The sequence below is a fragment of the Balaenoptera ricei genome, chromosome 13 (assembly GCF_028023285.1).
Source record: "Balaenoptera ricei isolate mBalRic1 chromosome 13, mBalRic1.hap2, whole genome shotgun sequence".
NCBI classification, from domain to species: domain Eukaryota; kingdom Metazoa; phylum Chordata; class Mammalia; order Artiodactyla; family Balaenopteridae; genus Balaenoptera; species Balaenoptera ricei.
In genome coordinates this window covers 65,289,511-65,314,611 of record NC_082651.1, presented here as the reverse complement: position 1 = coordinate 65,314,611, position 25,101 = coordinate 65,289,511, and the positions used below count along the sequence as shown (strand labels likewise).

At 37.7% G+C, this 25,101-nt stretch overlaps 1 protein-coding gene across 1 annotated transcript in view; it reads right to left on the bottom strand.

The window, feature by feature from the left end:
• The window catches only part of SRBD1 (S1 RNA binding domain 1), a 237,638-nt gene that overhangs the window by 1,795 nt on the left and 210,742 nt on the right, over window positions 1–25,101 (bottom strand). The window contains exon 20 of the mRNA XM_059942845.1: window positions 2,352–2,536. Within this exon, the coding sequence (XP_059798828.1) occupies window positions 2,352–2,536 (185 nt within the window). The remainder of the gene's footprint in view (window positions 1–2,351; window positions 2,537–25,101) is intronic.

Sequence of the window (25,101 nt, the reverse complement as noted above, 5' to 3'; positions counted from 1 at the left end):
ACAAATGTTTTATGGTGGAGAAGGTTACAACTCACAATTTAAAGGGGGCTTTTGGATTATCTGTGGATTCCATTTACCCATTTACCCATGCTCCTCTTGGCCCCCTTTCCTAGGATTACTGAATGTTGATTCTAATAACAAAGAACACATTCTATGCTCCAATCTCCTTTTACTAAGACCTCATTTTCCCCTCCGCCCATTCCATTTCCTTTTCCTCCACAGCTGTTGCCTTTATCCTGATTACTTGTTGAAGCTATCCTTTACATTTGTATTAACAACTGGTCACCTCTTGGTTCCCCTCCCCCAGCCCAACCATACTGAAATCAAGGTTTTTAAAAAATTCACCTTTTGCCTTTAAAACAAAACAAAAACCCTCTTTAAACCTGAAATCTCATCTTCTTCATAAAAAAGCAATATGTTAACACTGGAATTGATTGTGTAGAATTCCATCTGATGCTGCAGCAGTGAATTCCAAAAACAAAAAACCCACTGAATGCGCCATTACACTGGGCAAGGACTGTGTCAAAGCAAAGTGAAACTAAGTTGTTGATCAGGGTCAGAGGTAGGATGGTCTCTGAGGCCCCATAGGCATTGTTTTTATGCTTAGAAACTTTTTTTCCCCCTTCTTTCTTACAGAGGTCCAGCTGCTACAGATTCCCCAAGGGTTCCTGATCAGCTGCTTAGTTTAATTTTGCATGGAAAATCAGAGTCAAGAACTACTTAACATGTTTCTGAAGACAGCCTGGGCCACTGAGAAATCAGAAATCCTCCATGTACCAGGCAAACTTTAACACTTTGATTGCCAAGGCTACATATTCACTCCTCTGTCACCTGGATGCCTCTGATGAACTCAATTATGGAAACTAGCAACCAGAGTGTTAATAAAATAGAATTGATTATGTCACTGGGAAAACAGAAGACAGGATGAGTATGAAGAAAGAATGAGGCAAGAAAGGAAATAATATTGAGAAAATGGAGAAAAGAAAAGAGATGTAGCATAAATACTGTAATACAGAAACATCCAAAATACTATCTGCCTCTTCAAAAGTAAGACTGTCTGCCTTCCTTCCTGGGGATGTTTTTAGTATTAAAACGAAAGTTCTTAGACATCTAGGAAACTGTGACTTACTCTAGGGCAAAAGTTTGTTTCAGAGAGATTTATTTGAAATTTCACTTGTCACAGTGATAAACACTGCAGTAACTGGTAAGCTCAGTTGAGAGCCCAGGTGCATCTGTTTCTGCTCAACCAGGTAAGGACCAACTTAGCTGTTGGTTGTTTAACTGAACTATATAATTTGAGTATTGATCTTTGCTCTGAGTCTACAGTGTAACTGGGATAATGGAGCAATCAACACCAAGACCGAAAAATAAGATGGACAAGAAAAGCCAGTACAGAGAATATTTGCCAACCCTCTAATGTAGTGGTTCTAGGCATAGCACCCTCAAATCCCACCGTGCTTGAAAACCACTGCTCACTTAGTATTCCTGCTAGATAACACCTAGGTGGAATTCACACATAAGAATACCTGCAAAGGGAGATGGATTTGTCTACTGAAATATTCACTTTGGATGGACCACACAGAGGCTTCTACTCCTGCATTTCTGGCATAGGTCTTACTGTATGTTTCATTTTATTTTTCTCCAACCTTAAAATTAATTTCAAACTTACACAAAAGTTGAGGGAATGGTACATTGAGCTTGCTGGGTAAGCACAAATTCCCTTAAACCTTTTCAAAGAAACCGCTTCAACACAGCCTAACCCAGAATGAAAAGAGCCAAGCCCTAACATGGTATCATAAAACCGGTGTGAGACAAGCACAGATTCATTTAAATCTAAGGGCTTCCTATTCAAATTTCCTTGGGAAGTAGGTCATTTGATACCTTAATTCCTTCTCACCGGGTCACTGCTCTCAACAACTATGGCTGTTATACTTCCCTCACCATCTACCTGTGCTGAAAGCTGAGAGACTTTTAGTTAGAAGGAAAATCAACAGAGAGATAGTATCTTATTTGTTCAATGTGTTCATTGACATAGAATCCAGGACTTCTGACTCTTATGAGGTAAAAACAGTTTACAAAAGGATCATGAAGAATGTGTGCCTCCATGCACATGCCAGCACATGCATGATGCACTTAGTCTAGTGTGATGGGAAATAAGCCTGGGACAAGGGATCTGGAGACCTGGCTTTTAGCTTCGGCTTTGGATACTAACTAGCTGCAATGACTTTGAAGGAAGGTCACTACGCTTTAGTTTTCTCATGGATAGAATGGGAGAACGGAGAATCCAATGGCTTAGGATTATTGTGAGCTATGCAAGTGAAAGGTGCTGTTATTCAAGTTCAGTTGTTTACCTGTTCGAAAGTCAAAGCTCTCAGGCTGGCTGAGACCATCTATGATGACCTGTAAGGTGTGTACTGTTGTTTGCAATCTTTCTGCAGTTTTCTCTATTCCTTCTCTGTCAAGGAATGAATTTATTTTTTGTTGCATTTCAGGCTTGCCAATCTCACACAGTGTCCCTCCAACAAATGATAAAAACCTGCAGAGGAAAAAAAAAAAACCCAACACTTATTAATAATATTACTTATTTTCCAATCTCCTTACACAGGTCACTCCTTATTCATCTCAGATCCATATATCAATGAATCAATTGGTCTTTATTGAAAATCTACTATGTGTCCCATGCCATGATAGATGATGTGTCTTGGGGAAAAAAAGGGAGGGGATAACTTTAGGTTTTTGTGCCATTTTCCAATGAATCACCTGCTCAGAATCAGCACCAGAAACGTCTTACAGTGCAATGTTCATTAGAGTTTAGTGTCATATATATTTTCTAAATAAGGATACCTATATTTGCTTCATGTTTCCCAAAATTTCAGTTGGGAAAACTTACTTGAATTTAAATTATCTATTAGGCAAACAATAAATTGATGCTATCAAAATCTGGCAAAACATCCAACAAGCATTGCCAGCTTTTGACAAATAAATCACTCTACTCATATGCCAGATCATTGCTCTTTACTTCTGTGTACCCATGATGACAGCGTTACCTGTGCAAGCATACGCTCAACCTAATAATTCTCAAATTCCATCAACAGTCAAGCCTCACATGGACTAAATAATATCAAGTACATTAAGCATTCAGAGTCAACAGAAAAAATATGAGGGGATTATCAAAAAGAAAAAGTAACTTTCTTCCAAAATGGAAGCAGTGCAAGCAAGACCTCAATTGTATAATCTTAAGATGAATATTACTTTATATTCTTTACATACTATATAGCTGCAATATTTATAAAATAAAAACATTTGTCTTTCTCAATTTCCCTTTGCTATGTTTACCATTTCCCTTGCTTGTACAGCTGCCTCTCAATTACTTAGCTTTGGAGTTCAGTAATAAGTTAATTAAGAAAAAAACAATTATAGGGTTAAGCTGAATTTCCCTTCAATCTCATCTGAATATTAGGTTGTAGCTTACTTTCTTGATATTCCTTGGCTGGGTATTTTTCTACATCAAGTTCCATTTCCTATGATTAATGGCTCTTAAAAAATGTCAACACAGTAATCAGACAGATAGTGATACTAATGCCCTCAAATCCTTTCCTCTAAAGATGTCTCTGGAATACAAACAGGGGAAAAGGAAACGGAGGCTTGTCTATGATCAGAATTGAGAGGTATCCCACTTGTCAGGTTGCTGCATGATCACAAAAGGAATGCTTGTGATTTTCAGTCTTTTCTTACATTGTTGTGTTCAACTAGAAAAGGCCTCTTCAGTGATAATCTGGTAGTGATAATCTGTTATCTGTTGGAGAAAGCTCTCTCAACTCTCATTTAGCCAGGGGCATCTCTTTGGGTTCGAACATGCAATCCTCCTACCTTTCCAAAGCCGTATTTTAAGTCAAAAACAGATTCACCAAAATCGAACTTATTTTCTTGAATATATTTTGGTTAAGGGTTTAATGAAAGACCAAGGAGTTGTTGCTTGGGCTCCCTTTTTTTAAATGAGCTTCCATCCCAACTGGTGGCCAGTGAGATACACACTTTACCTCTGTGTGTCCATGGCTTCCCTGGCCCACGGAGAGGCAGCGGTATCTGTTAGTGCTGATGGATGAGCAGTAGCACGTAAGGGCCCTAGTGATGGGGAACAGCTGCTAAAGTTCTGACTGATGGGGCAGATGACACATGACAACCTCTGCCCACAGCCAACTTCCTTGCACAACTTTTTAAATAAGATAGGTCCTGCTGAGCAGATTTCCCTGGTATTCACCCTCTTGGCCTGACTGGTCTGCAACTGGCTATTTAGCAGAACATCTTTCAAATCCCCAAGATTCTGGCTTACAATCAACTGATAAAATGCCAAAAAAGTATATTCATGAATTGAAAATCTATAATAACCTTGAATAGCATTTTATAACTAATAAAAGTAACTAAAAAGCAGAAACTTCCCAAAGCAATGTACAAGTCTTGGTCTCAATAACAAAAACACTGGCTCAGGAGGCTACTTGGAGTCATAACGTTTTGTGTGTGTATGTGTGTGTGTGTGTGTGTGTGTGTGTGTAACTAACTGCTACTAAAGTCACTTCCATATAAAGAATTCTGTTTATAGTGGTTACAGATGTACAAAGAATATTGGTTTGTTTAACCTGGGTGCATATTTCATATATCATTTTCATCCTCACACACACAAGCCTGAGGGCAATGGTAACTGAAATCAATAAAAAAGCACCAAATTGTGCTCCTAGCTAATGCTTCAGTATTGATCAACCCTATTTTTAAATGACTATGGAACAAAGTCAGATGCTTTTTTATTTTGAAAACTTTCTTAAAGTTACAACAGGGTTGCAGAAAAAGGAAAACAGGAACCAAAAGGGGAGAGGGACTATAAAATGAACTGGGAATAGCTTGAGTTTGACCTCTCCATTATTGGATTTCAAATATATTCAACTGTAAATGATAGGAAACAATGTTTTTTGCTCAGTAGCCACTCAATAAACATGCGTTCTTTAAATAACGTAAGAATAATTTATTCTACATTATTCTGAATTTTTACTCTAGAATCGAGTGTGATAAGTAATGTCCAATACACAGTTTCATTTTAGAATTGAGTATAAGAAATACTCAATACAAAGTACTTTCTGGCTCAAAAGTACCATATAAAAACACACTGTACTTTATGTGAACGTAAGACATGTTCTGAAAAAACAGTGCTTGATAGATGTTCTCATTTAATCCTGACAATAATCCTGAAAGGTAGGTATCACATCACACAGAAAGGGAAAATTGATGTTTAAGGAGGTTAAATAACTTGCCCAAGGCCACACAGCTCTTTTCACTAACTGGAGTTTCATGCTATACATATCAGTGTGTGTCTGTTTATAACCGCAGTTACATCAAAATTAAAGTGCTGTATTTGGTTAAGATATAAAACAATACTTTGGGTAACATTTCACCAACACAATTTAATGGCAGATTAGTTTTAAACATTAGACAGTTAACACTGATAAATCCCACAGAGAATTTATTATATATATGCGTTTAAGTAGACAATTCTCTCAAAAGTCCATGCGTTATTAAAATCATAGTCTCATTTTCTCCACTGTCTCTGAAAGGCTTTTTCAGTTTGCTAAGGACTGCTGTCTGACCTGCTGTTTTTATTTAATATGTAATTTCATCCATCTTACTTAAAGTAAGAAAGTAGCATAAATGCAACAAATAAGCACATCATGTTCTTTCAGCACACATCTGCACAAAGTTAAAATACAGACCTTGCAGCAGAAAGACTGCTTGTTTTTCAAACAGAATGCTATATAACCTAAAATCGCTGATATTTTTAACAGAAACTTGTTACAAATTCAAGTTTTCCCCCTCAAAAAATAAGAAAAGTCTTTGTAATATTTTTCCTGAAGAATAAGAAATTCTCAAGATTCATAAGACTTCAGATATAGCCATTCAGTTTTATGTAATCATTTCCAGCATGGAGAAAAAAATTTAGGAGCCCAGGACTCATTACACTAAAGCAACATGATACCCCTCAGAGCACAGAAGAACCATGGTGATGCAACTCCATCACTTTAAAAACAACTTAATATTAACATGTGCTTTGTGGGCTAAACACACCAGATTTAAGACTCTGTAAAGAACCATGTTGCAAGGGCAAAGTACTTCTAGTTGTCTATCCACTCAGGACACTTTTAAAAGAGACTTTTATACTTTATTTTTATCCATTAGTTTTACTGTTTTAAAGTAATCACGTCAATAAACCAATAAATGCAAGAGCACAGTCATTTCAGAAAAAGTAGTTACAGATAAAGCAGGTCATTATTTGCAATACAGGCAGACATTCAATGATTTAAAAGAGAGCTTACACTCTAAGAGCTAACCTGGCCTTCTTAACTGTGATTATAGAGGAAGAGGTGGGACACAAAAGTTCGGCAATAATTTGTTATACCGAAAACCACAGATTCTATATATATTTAAAAATTTACTGCTTTTAATAATAAAGACTAAATATAAATTCCAACGTGCCAAAGGAGGGAAACCTGCTACCCCTTTACACTATCTACCAGGAGCTGAAATTCACCCAGGTGAGCGTGTTAGCAGCACACTTTAGTTTCGCTTAAAGGAGTGTGGCTTTACCACATCTGCTGTTTCAGCAGTCAAATCAAAGGGGTGGCAGTGTGAACTGCACTTTAATCATCATCAAAGAATCTTTTCCAATTTCTAACCTCTTTGTTAAACCGAGAAACTGAACTGGGCCAGAATCCTTAAAAATCTTCGCTGGTGCAAAATCCACAAGTAATAGTAAATTCAAGTAGAGTGCATTTACAGAGAGGCCCACAGAACAACCGACTGTGCTTAATTAGAAGCTAGTAGGTACCTAGTGAAGGTGATACTGAAATGGCTTTTGCTAGCATATCATCAGCCATGGAAAGTTATAGCAAGTAATTTTTCATAAGAACTTAACAGCTTTTGAAAACTTACATACTGCAGATAAACTTTTAAAAAATGTAACCCTTTCAGAAAGGGTTAACAAGGTTGTTCTGAAAGCCCTTACAGACTTTGACCTGAAAGTATAGTTTTAAATGGTATGCAGCTATCTGGGTGGCAGGGGGGCACTTTCAGTGTCATTGCTTGGAAACATTCGGAGTGTCTTTGGAGCACCTCCTGCATCTAAACACACTCTTGGATCTATGAGCAGCAGAAAAAAACAAGAAGAACCAAAAAGGAGAAGCTGCCATAGATTAAGGAATGCAGTTTGTCTTCCAAAAGACTTGGTTTATAAGCATCAGACTTTACCTGCTTCTAACTTTGAAGAACTTAGTAAATGTTTCCTCCTTTTTCAAAAGTCTGTTACATTGATACGTGCACAGAAACTGGATACTCGATGCACGTTGCATTAATTGTATGTAGGAGAACAAACATATTCTTAGAAAGCTGTTTTATTTTATTTTACCAATTTAGTACAGGGAATTGACTTCATAAAAAAAAAAAGCCAGTTAAAATGTGATATCCTCTAAAAGTGTGAGATTTAGGATGATCTTCTCTTGAGAAATAGTTGAAGAAGACGTTGCTTATATAGTTACATCAAACAAAATATGTAAGATCAGTGAAATAATAACCAATGCCACAAAGAATAAGCAGCATCGATTTGTATGTCGCTTTTCCTATTTCAGAACCACTTACTAGGTATGATATACTGTGTGATTATGATATAATTAAAGCTATAATTTAAAAAACCAAATGTGTGTGTGTGTGTATATATATACACACACATCCAAATGAGTGTGAGTATATAAAAATGGGAAAGCATCACGTATTGAAATGTTGTGATTATTGCTCTAAAGATTTCTAAAATCTTATCTTAGAAATTGCCTTAGAAATAAATTTACAAGTGACAAAGGAAAATCAGTTTTATTACACTTGTTAAAACAATAATCCCCATTAAAAAAACACAGAAAACCCCCAAACAACCCAATTACTCAGTGTGATCATCCTCTTTCCATTGAGTCTGGGTTGTTTTAAACATGCTCATACTTATACACACAGACACACACAACATCCTCAAATGATAAAGATTTGCTAAAATCAAGGCTCTTCAAAGGAATGTGACAAAATGCTAAAGTGAATTAAAAATAATTTAGAAAAGTGTTCAGCTTTCTTCAATAAGTATTTATTTACTGTGGAAGAAGACTCTATGAAAGATGGTAACAGAGCTTTTGCCTTGAATGAACTTATTCTAATTTAAGTACTGACAGTATATTGGAATAATCTTCCACTTATATCTGCTCTTTTAGAGGTAGGATTTTATATGCAGACAAATAGATATTTCGAAAGTGCTCAATAAAGATTTAAAGTTCATTTAATTCTCTCAACAATTTATTGTGGATATAAATTTGCAGATAAGGAAATCTAAACTCAGATAGATTAAGTGACCTGCCCAAAGTCACATAGCTGAGACCACAAGGTTGTAGCTAAGGTAAAAGTCATATATCACATCTTCATTAGCATTGCTTACCTCTTAACTTTGGCAGATTTTCAATGTAGACAGAAGATTTAGATCCCAGATAAAATCTGGCACCCAGGGCCACTGCCTGGGAGCAATTTATTATTATTTTTTAAACCAAATTCAAAAGGAAAAAGTTTGGCTCTTTTTGAGTTACCGAATAAGAGTTATACAAAATTAAGTTAGTGGTTTCAAAGGCTGCAGACTCTCTACAGCTCAAAAACACTGTGTTCAGAATTCATGTAATTTAATTTACTGTCTGTAAAGCCATAACGTGGATTAGTGCCTGTGCATATTTGAAAGAGGAGGGCAAATAAAAAAGTAGTATTCAAAAACATACAGGCTAGTGATAGCAGAGCTGAAATTAAACAGCTCTGGCACTACTAGGTGGTAAAGCCCATGTACTGGAATAAAGAACTTTCTTCCTTGGGAAATAGCCTTTTTACTATGAATTCCATCCTGTCAAGGAATCCTCCTTTTAAGAAATTGGAAAATGCATTTCCATAAATCTCCCCAGTTGTTCTCTGAATGCGCAGAGCCATTTTTATTCCATTTAAAGAGTGGGCAATTGAGGTCAAAGTGATTTGCTTATGGTCACACAGAGTCAGAAGACAGGCTAAGATTAAAATCCATAGCTAGAGTGGGGACAGGAAGGGGAGAAGGGAGATAATGGGAGACTAAATCAATACCCTACTGAGTTTCAGGCTCCAGACTGAGTGATCTAAACCTGAAGAAGAGAAGAGAAGAAGGGCAAATACTTTGGAGATTGGAAGAGACTGAAGCAAGCACAACTTTATGGCTGGTCGGCAACTCCCTCTCACTTCTGCTCCACTGGGTACTACAAGGCTACTCCAGATACTCAGGTGAGAAACCAGTGTTTTCTTCAATTCCAGGACCCAGTGTTAACATTAATTAACAATGTTAAATTATATTATAATTTAATTATATCTGGCTCACATGGTAAAACATTTTTTTTCCTCGGAAACTAACAGCTGTAAATCAATCCCCCCCACCCCCCGCCTTTTCTTTTAAGTTAGCTTGACAGCCCCTTCTCAATCACAACAAAAATAATAGCAATGACTATAGCAATAACAATGGTTTACTCTCTCCCAGGTGCTAAGAATTCTATGTATATTAATTCATGCAATCCCATGAGATAGGTACTATTATTATTCTCATTTAACAGATACGGAAATGAGGTACAGGGAGGTTGAATGACTTTCCCAGATCAAATAGGCATGATCGGAACCCTCAGCAGTCTGGCACTGCACTGCCTCCACAGGAAGCTGTGGGAAGTTAGGTACCATCTCAGATTCTTAAACCTCCTATTTACCTCTACTAGCCTGGCCCAAAACTTCATGCAGCGTGTGTTAGAACACTGTGTAAGACATCAGATATGACAATCAGTTCCTAAGTATCCCACATCCTGGTCATCTGATTCTCAAGTGGGTAGAATCTCTTTCATCATCTTTTTCTTTTGTGAAAGCACTTTCAAAAATATGATGAATGTTATTTCCTGGGAATTACAGTAAGCTGTTTGGGTTTTTAACTATAGTATTAACAAGAAAAAAAACAAACACCAAAAATCACTTTTAGTAATCTGTCCTTTTATCATCTTTAGGTTTGGTCTCTCTTTTATGATGCTATGTCTCTTTATGAAAAGGCAATCTAATATTGTCTAATCATAGTTCCATAGAAGAAGTTAATGTGCAGTAACTAACTGATACACATCCTAAGACATCACTTATCAAAAGCCAGAAAAGATTCTGCCTTAATTTTCATGTCCGAATGCTGCCAACTCTTGTGAGGCAAGTCCAGAAAAATTTAAGATCTTTCAAATTTGCAAATAACTTTTTAGGTCTGTTTATCAAATCTTCATTTATTTTACAGCATTTGTAGCTGGGTTTCTTTTCAGGAAAGTTTCCCACAGAGAAACATGTTTTTATCATTGTAGAAGTTAGTTGGCACGTGAATGCAGAATAAAGCTGTGGTGAATTTTAGATGTGGGAGGTGTGCTAGACATACACATTAGACTGACTTACCCCTCAGAAAAATTACAAATCACCACAAGTCATGGGCCTTCTGAGTTGCTCGCAGTCAAAACTATGAATACCAATGCTCTACTGCTGCCATTTTGTTTTGTTTTTTTAAAACAAAAACAACCTCAACTCCCTGTGTTACAGCTGCTTATTAGCTAGAAGGCTTCTCTTCTTGCTGGGCAGAAAGCTAAAGTTGGGAAGAATGTGATAAAACCTCTGAAAGCAATGCTAAAAAAAAAAAAAGAGTTCAGAGGTGCTCAATCCTTGAACAGGAATGGGAAAGAAACAGAGATTGAGATCTGCTCAGTCATTAAAGGTCTTCAGTATGGGCCACCAGTCACTGTCTGGTTTGACTTATGTTAGCTCCATGGCAGAGAGCAAGGCAGGACCTCCGAAGGGACTCTCCACCCCCTTGGCTCCCAACTGCTTTTAGCCCAGAAGCACCAGTTGGGATCCATGTATTCATTTATCTAAACACAGAATCCTTGTTGGGTTAATTCTACTTTTAGAATTAGATTAGAATTAGCTGGGTTTTCTCCCCACCAGCTTCATTGAGATATAATTGACACATAACATTGTATAAGTTTAAGGTGTACAACCTGTTGATCTGATACACTTAACAACTGCAAAATGATTACCACCACAGCATTAGCTTAACACCCCCATCGGGTCACATAATTACCATTTCTTTTTTGGAGGTGAAACATTTAAGATCTACTCTCTTAGCAACTTTCAAGTATATAATAGAATATTATTAACTATAATCACCATGCTGTACATTAGATCTCCAGAACTTATCCATATTATAATTGGAAGTTTGTACTGTTTGAGCAACTTCTGGTCTTAAAAACCAGACACAAGTTTTTTCTGTAAATTAAGAATAAACAGTGCTTGGCTTTTGTACAGAAGAGCTCCTGTCCCCAAGAAAATATTTTGTGAGGTTATATGACTACTCCTGTTCCAGACCTGAATTTTAAGTTAATGGTTATTTACTCTCTGAAAACATACTTTTCCACATTGATCTAAGGGTCAGAAATAGGTATATCCTCAGTAATAAAGGAAATATCACATTACTATTAGAATAGTGCAGATACTGATATAAATCATCCCTTGAAATACAACTTACCTAGTCCATCATTTTGGTGCTGCATGTCATATTCCTGCTACACAGGCTGTTAACCACTTCTAGAAACTAACCTTTTAAAAATTTTCCCTGACGGCCAAAAATAGAAATAACAATTAAATACTAGCTAAAGCTTTATCAAAATGAGTGCCGAGTAACAATCTTAACATTAAATTTCCTGGCATTTCTCAAGTTAAATCAAGAACATAACAACTTTCAAGCTTAACTATCTGGAGTGAATCAAATTCTTAATGCAGCAGATTCTTTGGGAGAGTGCCAGGTCTCACTGTGACATGTACCAATCAGCATAATCTGCAGCACAAAGCACTACCTCCTGGTACCTCGTTCAAGCAAAAGGGGAAATCGGACACTTGCCTTTGGCTCTCTTGATCTACCAGAATGGCAGGACAAAACCAGAGGAGGCGTGGGGAGTGGCAACCCCCGCACAGGCTGCTGGCGATTTCACTCAGGGCCCGCAGAGCCAGCACGATGAAATCACTCACACATGGAGACAATGTGGCAATTTCTGGAGGACGGCAGAAAATGGGAAATAATCCTCTGTCATGGTCTGTCTCTGTTTTCTAGTCTGTAAAATCTAGGAAAGCCCAGGCTCTGGACACGATACTCTGTGGAGGCTTGGGATTTAACTTGGGGAGGTCCTAAAATCCCTTCAATCCACAAAAGATTCTCAAAGAAGCACTTACTCGACACAATGGCAGAAAGGATGATCGAGAGGTTCTATCAACAGTTTTGCTTACACAACTGCATTGACCTCAGCCAGTTTAGACTACAGAAAAAAAAAATTTAAATTGGGATAAAGCTAGACACTTCATTTTGCTCTATTAAAATTGTCAATTCCTGGGCTTCCCTGGTGGCGCAGTGGTTAAGAATCCACCTGCCAATGCAGGGGACATGGGTCTGGAAAGATCCCACATGCCACAGAGCAACAAAGCCCATGTGCCACAACTACTGTCTGGGCTCTAGAGCCCGCGAACCACAACTAATGAGCCCGCATGCCACAACTACTGAAGCCCGTGCGCCTAGAGCCCATGCTCCGCAACAAGAGAAGCCACCGCAATGAGAAGCCCGTGCACCGCAACGAAGAGTAGTCCCACTCGCCGCAACTAGAGAAAGCCCGTGCACAGCAATAAAGACCCGACGCAGCCAAAAATAAATAAAATTAAAAAAATAAATAAATTTATAATAAACAAAAATAAAATTGTCAATCGCTAAGTAGTTCTGTTTCCTCAGTCTTCTCCTATGTAGTCATCTTTCATTCTTTATTTCTATCATTTATTCTTTCATTAAACAAATAATGCCATATCAGTCTGTGTCCTAAAGCCATGAGACTAGAAGACACCACTGGGGAGTGGTGATCAAAGTTTAGTTCTTAAACTTCTCTCTTCCCCCATTCCCCTCCTTTACAATGAGTTTCCACTTCATCCTCCAGTGTCTCTGGCATTCATATAATTTTTGTCATTCATATCCACAATTACTGTCTTTCATACCCTTCATTCAATCTGTCAGCAAATCATATTGACTCTTCTTTAAAAATATACCTAGAAAAAAAAAATATACCTAGAATCTGATAACTTCTTACCAACTCTTTTATCATTTTAGTCTCAGTCATCAACATCTTTCACCTGGATTATTGCACTTAGTCTAACTTGTCTCCCTGTTTCTACCACTACTCCTTATAGTCCCCCTAATACAGCAAACAACAGGATCCTTTTAACATGTAAGTCAGAGCATGTCATTCTTCAGCATAAAACCTTGCTGTGGCTCCTGATTCTGGCCCAGAATTAAGGCCAAGTCCCTATAATAGCCTCCCAATGCCCTTTTCACCTGATCTCCTATTTTTCTCTCCCTTGCTCACTCTGCATTAGCCTCACTGGCTTCCTTGCTATTCCTTGATCATGCCAGACCTGCTCCCACCTTAGGGTCTTTACACTGTCTGGTCCCTCTTCCTGGAACACTCTTCCCCCAGATATCTGCACAGCTAACTCATTTACTTCCATCAAGACTTTGCTCAAATGTCACCTTGTCAGTTAGGTCTACCCTGACCACCCTACTTAAATTTGCAAGCCCTTATCCATAACCCTGGTAATCCTGATCCCCATTACTCTGCTCTTTTTCCCACTGATCTTTTCACCTTTATCAACTATACAATTTATTTATTATGCTGGTTGTATACCATCTGTCTCCTTGAGAGCCGGGATCTTTGAACGTACTCCAAGATGGTAGAACAGTACCTGGAATACAGCAGGTACTCACTCAGAAGGTATATGTTTAATGAATGAATGAACAACCTGTTAACTCCAGCCTTGATTAATGGAAAGACAGTAGTGCCATTAACTATTCATCATGGGATAAGAGAGGAAGACCAAGCCTTTTTGTTTGTCTGTCTTGTTTTTATATGGGGCCGGTGAGGAGGATTAGTGGGAGGAAAAGAGAGAGTTATAAAGGGAGGGAGAAAGGAGGATGCAAGTTTTAGTTTTAGATATATTGAGTTGGAGTTGCTAAGATATTCATGAGAAAATCTCTCACAGGTAAATGGAAAAGGAGAGCTAGAGCTTAGGAGAAAGGCCTGGACTAGAGATATTGAAATGTAGGATTGGAATTAGCAGTGGAGGGGTGAGAGATAAAGATAGTCATGTGAGTGGATGCAGTCATTCAGGGGAAAATATAGAATAAAAGAAGAAGGTGACTAAGGTAAAAACTTGAAGAATATCTACATTTAGAGGGCCAGAGGAAGAAGTCAGAGAAGACAGAATGTGAAAACAGTCATGGAAGAAGATCAGTAAGTTGATGGTGTCAAATGTTGCAGAATGGGTAAGTGGTTTAAGGACAGAAAGAGGCTACTGATTTTGACAATCAGGAGGTCATTAGTTGAGAGAATAAATTCCAGAAGAGTGGTAATGATAGAAGCCAATCTATAAAGGCTGGAAGAAAGCAAACAGTAAAAATTAGAGGCAGATAATTCTGAGAAGTCTGGCAATGAGAAAAAGGAGCACTGAGAGAGAAGTTCTAGGAGGAAGTGAGATAAAAAGTGGTTGCTGCTTTTAGCTTTTAGGAAGTGAAGAATGGGAGACCAGAGCAACAATATGTCTCTGGGGCAAAACAAAAGGGATAAATTATGGAGACATTAAAGATACAAGAGACAGTCATAACATTTTACAAAGTTAAAAGACCTTATTCACTTGGCTGTCACCCTAACACTACCCCACACCAACTTTTAGAGGTGAGGCAACTACGACTCAGAGAGACCAAGAGAATGCCAAGGTCAAGTGTCCTGAGCGACAACCAGTCAGAAGTGAGAATGGGAAGAGAAGCAGAATCAAGTGATGGAAGGGTAGCTTGGAGAAGTGTGGGACAGAATGAGTAAAGATATGGAGACAATTATAAGGAAGGTAGCTCTCAATTTTTTCAGTGAAGTAGAATGTAAAGTAATCAGCTAAATGTGAGAAGATCCTGAAACAAGTAAGAGATTGAGAACAGAAAGGGTTCCTGAAACAAGTAAGAGATTGAGAACAGAAAGGGTTCAAAGGACTATTGAAATAAAACCTACCTGTAGCAATAGTAGGTTTCTTAATCCCATGTTCCCCTTATATCTTCTATAATATGGAGTTTCTTACTGTTTTTAAACTGACATTTACTAAAGACCTCAAATTATCCCTTTTACTCTTTCTCTCTTATGTAAAAACATCTCCTGGCAGAGGTGAGTACAAGTCTAGGGTGAGTACACTACTCCTGCTCTTCACCCTCCTTGTCTTTTAAAATGAGAAGATACCAAATGTGGTCACTATCAACCTGCTTATTTTGAAATGTACATGTCTCATTCTAAAAAAGCATAATGAAAGGAATTCTTTTCAGTGCAATACTCAGGAAACATCATACCTGCAGCAGAACAGCATAAAGTTCTACATACTCTATGTGAAGAATCCATTTCTTACAGATCCCTTAATAAAATAAATAGGCAAAGCTTCCTTTATTGGAGGAGGTAATGTTTTCTCCAGAAGAAAGAGAGAGTCTAATTTCAGCCATGTGATGATAGAGAATAACAGTCAAAGCTAGCATATTACAGATATTCTGGGGGTTTTTTTCCTTTAGAAGCACACAAAACACAAGCCTTGTTACATTTCTGTGCTGAACACAGACTGTCTTTAAGGGTATGATTCCCTTAAATCTGAAAGACCATTATTATTACATTTAAATCTGGCTCCAAACTAGCTTTTTAATTGTGAGCTCAGGCTTTGGAGTGTCACAGATCTGGTTCAAATCTTGGTTCCACCAGCTGACTTATCTTAGGCAATCTACTTCACCCATCAGAGACTTTGTATACCTAAAGAAGTGGGAATATTAATAGTACTAACCTCGTTAAGATTGCTGTGGGGTTTAAACAAAATGATGCTTCTAAAGTGCCTGGTAATGAGGAAATATTCAATGAATGTTTGTTTTTATTGTTTATTGTTTTAATCCTCAAATCTGACCTGAGCTATATTTTCCGGTCTCCAACCCTTTAAACATCTTTTTTCCTCTTTCTACTGGCTGAAAGACCTAGCCCAAATGTCACCTCCTGCAAGAAACCTTATAAGAAACTCCTATCTGGAAATGAGATCTTTCTCCTGTGAACAACTTTGTGCTTTGCAAAGGACCCTTATTAATTATTGACCTCTACTATGGTTATTTGTGAATAAGTTTCATCCTCCCTATTTTGGTAGGCTCCTTAGGACTATAAATCACCTCTATTCATTTTTATATTCTTCAGGCCCCACCACAGTGCTTTGTACATTTGAAGTGATGAATGAAATCATCAGCAATAAAATTCACAGAGTAAAAAATGAAACCATAAAGAACATGAAAAAAATATGGGGAACACTGAATTGATCTTAGAAATCAGGTATCTTAAGAGAAGATCAATTTGCCTAAAAGCAAGAAAAAGAATAGTAGATTTACTTCATAAAAATTAAACATTCATATTTCAAAAACATAATAGCATTATAAGCAGATAGAAAATTAAATAAACTAGAAAAAATTCAGCCCATACAACACTTTAATATTTAATAGAGAATCCCTACATGTAAATAAAACTTTTAAGTAATATAAATAATAAAAGTAGTCAAAAAAAAGTAGACTTTTAAAAAACCACTAAATGACTAACTTAGGTTACAAAATACCATGATCTCAGTTTTCTAAAATATGAATGTGAGAGAGAATATCATAAATACAAAAGTAAAAAGACTTAACGGCTTCACATTTTGTTGTATTTCTGGGAGTGACATCATGGTAGGGTAGCATTAAAGCTATTTATGTTCCTACTGCTTTTCTAATACAACTAAAAATGAAATTTACTGCAATGGAACTTACTTTTACAGAACTGAAGTCAAACCAGTGATGACCTAATCACATCCATCTTGGGCTTTTCTTCCCCGAGAAGACACTTTTTTAACACTATATGAAAGTTTGAACTACCTATATGTTGCGTGATGTCTCTACTAAGTATACTTGAAAGCCAGAAAAGACTATCACAGTTCCAAAGTGGATAATGGGGATGGTAAGCAAAATTAGATAAATTACCAGTTTGTCTCCAGATTTTAAAGGTCAGGAGTTGAACTTCATGTAGAGAAATTTCCCATGAAAAAGTCCTCAAGTACCCTGCTTCTGAGAGACAAGCCTACTCCCAAAGGAAGCACAGCGAAGGGTGAAGTCACTGGTAGGGCTTTTATGCTCCACATGCAGAAACTAGCCCATGTGAAAACTGGTAGGGAAGTCGTGTCTGACAGGAGAAACTCAAGATTTCTCAGGCTTGAACACTGCTGGTGGCATTGCAAATCAGTATGTTACTTGGCAATGTATATTAAGAGCCACATAAACTTTCAAACCCTTTGGAAGAGTAATTCCACTTCTAGGAATCCATCATAAGGAACCCCTACTAGTACTACTATTACTAAACTACAGTTCAATCACTTGATGGAATATTATTTAGCCTTTTAAAAAGGGATATGCAGAAACCAAAAATTTGTGCTTATATTAGAAAGCAAATAGAAAAACTTATAAACCACATTAGAACTATATCATAGAAACGAACAAAAATTAAAAAAAGACACTGGCTTTGCACAGAGCAAAATGCTAATTTAGTGCCCATGGAGATGTCAATTGTTGCAAGAAGTCTATAAATCCATGTGTACATATGCCTCTTCTCAAACAACAAACACTAAAAATACAATTACTATAATATGAGACCACAATTTTATTTAATATTAAAAAAATGAGAACCACGTGCTAGGATTAAGAATGGAACAAGGATGCCCATTCTCACCACTCTTATTCAACATAGTACTGAAAGTCCTGGCCATTGTAATAGGCAAGAAAAAGAAATAAAAAGCATGAAGGTTAAAAAAGAAGTAGAAAAGCTTTCATCTATTTGCTGATAACATAATTGTTTATATAGGGAAATTTAAAGAATCTACAAACACATACTAAGAACTAGTAAGTGAATTTAGCAAGGCCACAGGATACAAGGTTACTATAAAAAAACAACTGTGTTTTTACATATTAGCAGCAAACAATTAGCAACAAGTTAAAAAAAATTCCATTTACAATAGTGCTGAAAAGAATAAAATACATTTAATAAAACATATGCAAGACCTCTACACTAGAAACTAAAAAACATTGTTGAGAGAAATGACAGAAGATCTAAATAAAAGGAAAGAAAATAAGTTCATGATGAAAAGACTAAATAAATATTATGAAGACATCAACTGTTCCTAAATTCACCTACAGACTCAATGTAATCCCAATCATAATCCCACAAGGTTTTGTTTTTTTTAATGTAAATTGACAAATTCATTCTAAAATTTATAGGAAAATCAAATCATCTAGACTATTCAGAGCAATATTAAAAAAACAAAGTTGGAGGACTGACGCTACCTGACTTAGAAACTTAGCATAAAACTACAGTAATAAAGATACTGTGGTATTGACAAACAGATCAATGAAACAGAATAGAGAGCCAGAAATAGACCCACACTTACACAGTCATTTGACTTTCAACAAAGGTACAAAACAATGGGTAAAGGAAAGTTGTGTTGTTGCTATTGTTTTTCAGACTGGTGCTGGAATAACTAAATGTTCATAATGAAGAAAGAAAATGAACCTTGACCCCTACTTCAAATCATACACAAAATCTAACTTCAGATATATCACTGACCTAAATGTGAAAGTTAAAACCATCAAGCTTGGGTTTCCCTGGTGGCACAGTAGTTAGGAATCCCCCTGCCAGTGCAGAGGACACGGGTTCGAGCCCTGGTCCAGGAAGATCCCACATGCCGTGGAGCAGCTGGGCCCGGGTGCCACAACTACTGAGCCTGCGCTCTAGAGCCCTTGAGCCACAACTACTAAAGACCGCATGACTGGGCCTGAGCTCCGCAGCAGGAGAAGCCACCGCAATGAGAAGCCTGTGCGCCACAACTGGAGAAGGCCTGTGCGCAGCAACGAAGACCCAATGCAGCCAAAAATAAATAAATAAAATAAATTTATATAAAAAAAACCCAAAATTAAAACCACCAAGCTTTAAGAAGAAAACACTGAGGTAAGATTCATGACTTGAGGTAGGCAAAAGTTTCTTAGGACAAAGAAAGCAGTAACTTCATATAAAAGAAAAAAATGGATAAATTAGACATCATCAAAATTAAAAACTTCTGCACATCAAAAGATGTTAATAAGAAAATAAAGATGTAAGCCATAAACTAGGACAAAATATTTGTGGAACATATATTTGACAAAGGACTAATATGCAGAATATGTTTTTAGGGGGCAGAGTCAAGATGGCGGGGTGAGAAGATGCCAAGTTAGCGTCTTCTCCCCACTAGGGCACCTGCCAGCCACTGGTGAGGGACCCTGACACCCAAGGAGATGGGAGGAGCCCCCAAGTGAACTGGTAGGACGTGGGGGACAGAGCGGGGAGGAGAAGTGGAGGCCAGACAGGATCAGCGCCCCTGAGGCCAGGGAGATCAGGAGAGGTAAGCAGTAGGGACCCTCCGGAGGAGCAGGAGAGGAGCTGAGGGTGACTGCCCATCCCACTCAGGCCCGGGGAGCCTGCTGAGCTCCCAGGCTGGTCCCCTGTCCTCCAAGGCACCCCCACCTTCCTGGCCGCATTGGTCTTGGGGGCATACGAAGGAGGCCAAGGGGAGCTCAGGAGAGGCAGGCAGGAGGGACCCTCCAGGAGGAGTGGGAGAGGAGCAGAGGGTGTTTGCCCTGCCCACTAGGGCCCTGGGAGCCTGCTGAGCTCCCAGGCCGGTCCCCTGCCCTCCAAGGACCCCCTAACCCCTGGCCACATTGGTCCTGGGGGCATAGGAAGGACGCCAACGGGAGGACAGGAGAGGCAGGTGGGAGGGGCCCTCCAGGACTGGAGGAGCAGGAGAGGAGAGGAGGAGCAGGAATGCCCCGCCCATTCGAGACCAGGAAGCCTGCTGGGCTCCCAGGTGAGGTCCCCCGCCCTCTGAGACGAGGGGTGGGGGGACACGCCTGGGCCCCTTCTGTTCCTTGAGCCTAAGCCCCACCCCCCACAGCCCCCAGGGCCTTTTCCAGCCCTGTGGGTCCTAAGCATAGGCCCCACCCACCACCCAAACCTTGCCCTTGCTTAGGCCCTGCCCTCCACAACCAAGGCCTTTCCCCTTGCCTTTTTTTTTTTCTCTTTTCCCTCCTTCTCTTTTTTACTATTGTGGTACTGTTGTACCTTCCGGTTGTTGATTCACCTATATTTTTATTTTTATATTCTTTCTAACATATCTGTTAGTTTCCTAGCCTAATTTTATTTTTTACTTTGTTATTGTTCTCTCTCTTTTTTTTTTTTGCCACTGCATGCTGCTTGCAGGATCTTGCTTCACGAGGCGGGGGTCGGGCCAAAGCTCCTGTGGTGGGAGCTCCATGTTGGAACCACTGGACTAACAGAGAACCTCAGATCCCAGGGAATATTCACTGGAGTGAGGTCTCATGGAGGTCCTCATCTCAGCACCAAGACCCAGCTCTACCCAACAGCCACCAAATTCCAGTGTTGGAAGCCTCAGGCCAAATAACCACTAAGACAGGAATACAATTCCACTCATAAAAAAAAAAAAAAAATGAGACAGCAAAAAAAATATGCCACAGATGAAGGAGCAAGGTAAAAACCTACAAGACCAAATAAATGAAGAGGAAATAGGCAATCTACCTGAAAAAGAATTCAGAGAAATGAGAGTAAAGATGATCCAGAATCCTGGAAACAGAATGGAAGCATGGATTGAGAAAATACAAAAAATGTTTAACAAAGATCTAAAGAACTAAAGAACAAACAAACAGAGATGAACAACACAATAACTGAAATGAAAAATACACTAGAAGGAATCAATAACAGAATAACTGAGGCAGAAGAATGAATAAGTGAGCTGGAAGACAAAATGGTGGAAATAACTGCCGAGGAGCAGAATAAAGAAAAAAGATGAAAAGAATTGAAGACAATCTCAGAGACCTCTGGGACAACGCTAAATGCACCACATTTGAATTACAGGGGTCCCAGAAGAAGAAGAGAAAAAGAAAGGGTCTGAGAAAATATTTGAAGAGATTACAGTCAAAAACTTCCCTAACATGGGAAAGGAAATAGTCACTCAAGTCCAGGAAGCACAGAGAGTCCCATACAGGATAAACTCTAGGAAAAACAAACCAAGACACATATTAATCAAACTAACAAAAATTAAATTCAAGGGAAAAAAAAAAAAAAAATACAAAGGAGTCCCCACAAGGTTATCAGCTGATATTTCAGCAGAAACTCTGCAGGCCAGAAGGGAGTTGCAGGACATACTTAAAGTGATGAAAGAGAAAAACATACAACCAAGATTACTCTATCCAGCAAGGATCTCATTCAGATGCAAGGGAGAAATCAAAAGCTTTTCAAACAAGGAAAAGCTAAGAGAATTCAGCACCACCAAACCAGCCTTATAACAAATGCTAAAGCAACTTCTCTAGGAGGGAAACGCAAGAGAAGAAAAAGACCCACAAAAACAAACCCGAAACAATTAAGAAAATGGTAATAGGAACATACATATCAATAATAACCTTGAATGTAAATGGATTAAATGCCCCAACCAAAAGATACAGACTGGCTGAACAGATACAAAAACAAGACCCATATATATGTTGTCTACAAAAGACCCACTTCAGACCTAGGGACACATACAGACTGAAAGTGAAAGGATGGAAAATGATATTCCATGCAAATGGAAATCAAAAGAAAGCTGGAGTAGCAATATTCATATCAGACAAAATAAACTTAAAAATAAAGACTATTACAAGAGATAAGGAGGGACACTACATAATGATCAAAGGATCAATCCAAGAAGAAGATATAACAATTAAAAATGTTTATGCACCCAACATAGGAGCACCTCAATACATAAGGCAAATGTTAACAACCATGAAAGGAGAAATTGACAGTAACACAGTAATAGTAGGGGACTTTTAACACGCCACTTACACCAATGGACAGATCATCCAAACAAAAAATAAATAAGGAAACACAAGCTTTAAATGACACAATAGACCAGGTAGATTTAATTGATACTTATAAAACATTCCACCGAAAAGTGGCAGAATACCCTTTCTTCTGAAGTGCACATGGAACATTCTCCAGGATAGATCACATCTTGGGTCACAAATCAAGCCTTGGAAAATTTAAGAAAATTGAATTCTTATCAAGCATCTTTTCTGACCACAACGCTATGAGACTGGAAATCAATTACAGGAAGAAGATTTGTATAAAACACAAATACATGGAGGCTAAACATGTGCTACTAAATAACCAAGAGATCCCTGAAGAAATCAAAGAAGAAATAAAAAAATACCTAGAAACAAATGACAACAAAAACATGATGACCCAAAACCTATGGGATGCAGCAAAAGCAGTTCTAACAGGGAAGTTTATAGCAATTCAATCTCACCTCAAGAAACAAGAAAAATCGCAAATAAACAATCTAAGCCAACACTGAAAACAACTAGAGAAAGAAGAACAAAGAAAACCCAAAGTAAGTAGAAGGAAAGAAATCATAAAAATCAGAGCAGAAATAAATGAAATAGAAACTAAGAAAACAATAGCAAAGAACAATAAAACTACAAACTGGTTCTTTGAGAAGATAAACAAAATTGATAAACCCTTAGCCAGACCCATCAAGAAAAAAAGGGAGAGGATGCAAATCAATAAAATTAGAAATGAAAAAGGAGAGATCACAACTGACACCGCAGAAATACAAAGGATTATAAGAGACTACTACAAAAAACTATATACCAATAAAATGGACAACCAAGAAGAAATGGACAAATTCTTGGAAAGGTACAATTTTCCAAGACTGAACCAGGAAGCATTAGAAAATATAAACAGACCCATCACAAGTAATGAAATTGAAACCATAATTAAAAATCTTCCAACAAACAGAAGTCCAGGACCAGATGGCTTCACAGGTGAATTCTACCAAACATTTAGAGAAGAGCTAACACCCATCCTTCTCAAGCTCTTCCAAAAAACTGCAGAGGGAGAAACACTCCCAAATTCATTCTATGAAGCCACCATCACCCTGATACCAAAACCAGAAAAAGATATTACAAAAAAAGAAAATTATAGACCAATATCACTGATGAACATAGATGCAAAAATCCTCAACAAAATACTAACAAACAGAATCCAACAACACATTAAAAGAATCATACACCATGATCAAGTGGGATTTATCCCAGGTATGCAAGGATTCTTCAATATATGCAAATCAAACAATGTGATACACTACATTAACAAATTAAGGAATAAAAACCATATGATCATCTCAACAGATGCAGAAAAAGCTTTTGACAAAATTCAACACTCATTTACGATAAAAACTCTCCAGAAAATGGGCATAGAGGGAACCTACCTCAACATAATAAAGGCCATATATGAGAAACCCACAGCAAGCATCATACTCAATGGTGAAAAACTGAGAGCATTTCCACTAAGATCAGGAACAAGACAAGGATGACCACTCTTGCCATTCTTATTCAACATAGTTTTGGAAGTCCTAGCCACGGCAATCAGAGAAGAAAAAGAAATACAAATTGGAAAAGAAGTAAAAGTGTCACCATTTGTGGATGACATGATACTATACATAGAAAATCCTAAAGATGCCACCAGAAAACTACTAGAACTAAACAATGAATTTGGTAAGGTTGTAGGACACAAAATTAATGCACAGAAATCTCTGGCTTTCCTATACACCAACAATGAAAAATCAGAAAGAGAAATTAAGGAAACAATCCCATTTACCATTGCAACAAAAAGAATAAAGTATCTAGGAAAAAACTTGCCTGTGGAGGCGAAAGACTTGTACTCAGAAAACTATAAAACACTGATGAATGAAATCAAAGATGACATAAACAGATGGAGAAATATACTATGTTCTGGATTGGAAGAATCAATATTGTGAAAATGATTATACTACCCAAAGCAATCTACAGATTCAATGCAATCCCTATCAAACTACCAATGGCATTCTTCACAGAATTGGAACAAAAAATTTTGCAATTCATATGGAAACATAAAAGACCCCGAATAACCAAAGCAATCTTGAGAAAGAAAAACAGAGTTGGAAGAATCAGGCTCCCCAACTTCAAAATATGCCACAAAGCTACAGTAATCAAGACAGTATGGTACTGGCAGAAAAACAGAAATATAGATCAATGGAACAGGATAGAAAGCCCAGAGATAAACCCATGCACATATGGTCACCTAATTTATGACAAAGGAGGCAAGAACATACAATGGAGAAAAGACATCTTCTTCAATACGTGGTGCTGGGGAAACTGGACAGCTACATGTAAAGAATGAAATTAGAACACTTCTTAACACCATACACAAAAATAAACTCCAAATGGATTAAAGACCTAAATGTAAGACCAGACACCGTAAAACTCTTAGAGGAAAAATAGGAAATACACTCTTTGACATAAACCACAGCAAGATCTTTTTTGACCCACCTCCTAGAGTTACAGAAATAAAAACAAAAATAAACAAATGGGACTTAATTAAACTTAAAAGCTTTTGCACAGCAAAGGAAACCATAAACAAGACAAAAAGACAACCCTCAGAATGGGAGAAAATATTTGCAAATGAAACAACAGACAAAGGATTAATCTCCAAAATATATAAACAGCTCATGAAGCTCGATATCAAAAAAAAAAAACAGTCCAATTAAAAATGGGCAGAAGACCTAAATAGACATTTCACCAAGGAAGACATACAGATGGCCAAGAGGCACATGAAAAGATGGGTCAACATCACTAATTATTAGAGAAATGCAAATCAAAACTACAATGAGGTATCACCTCATGCCAGTCAGAATGGCTATTATCAAGAAATCTAGAAACAATAAATGCTGGAAAGG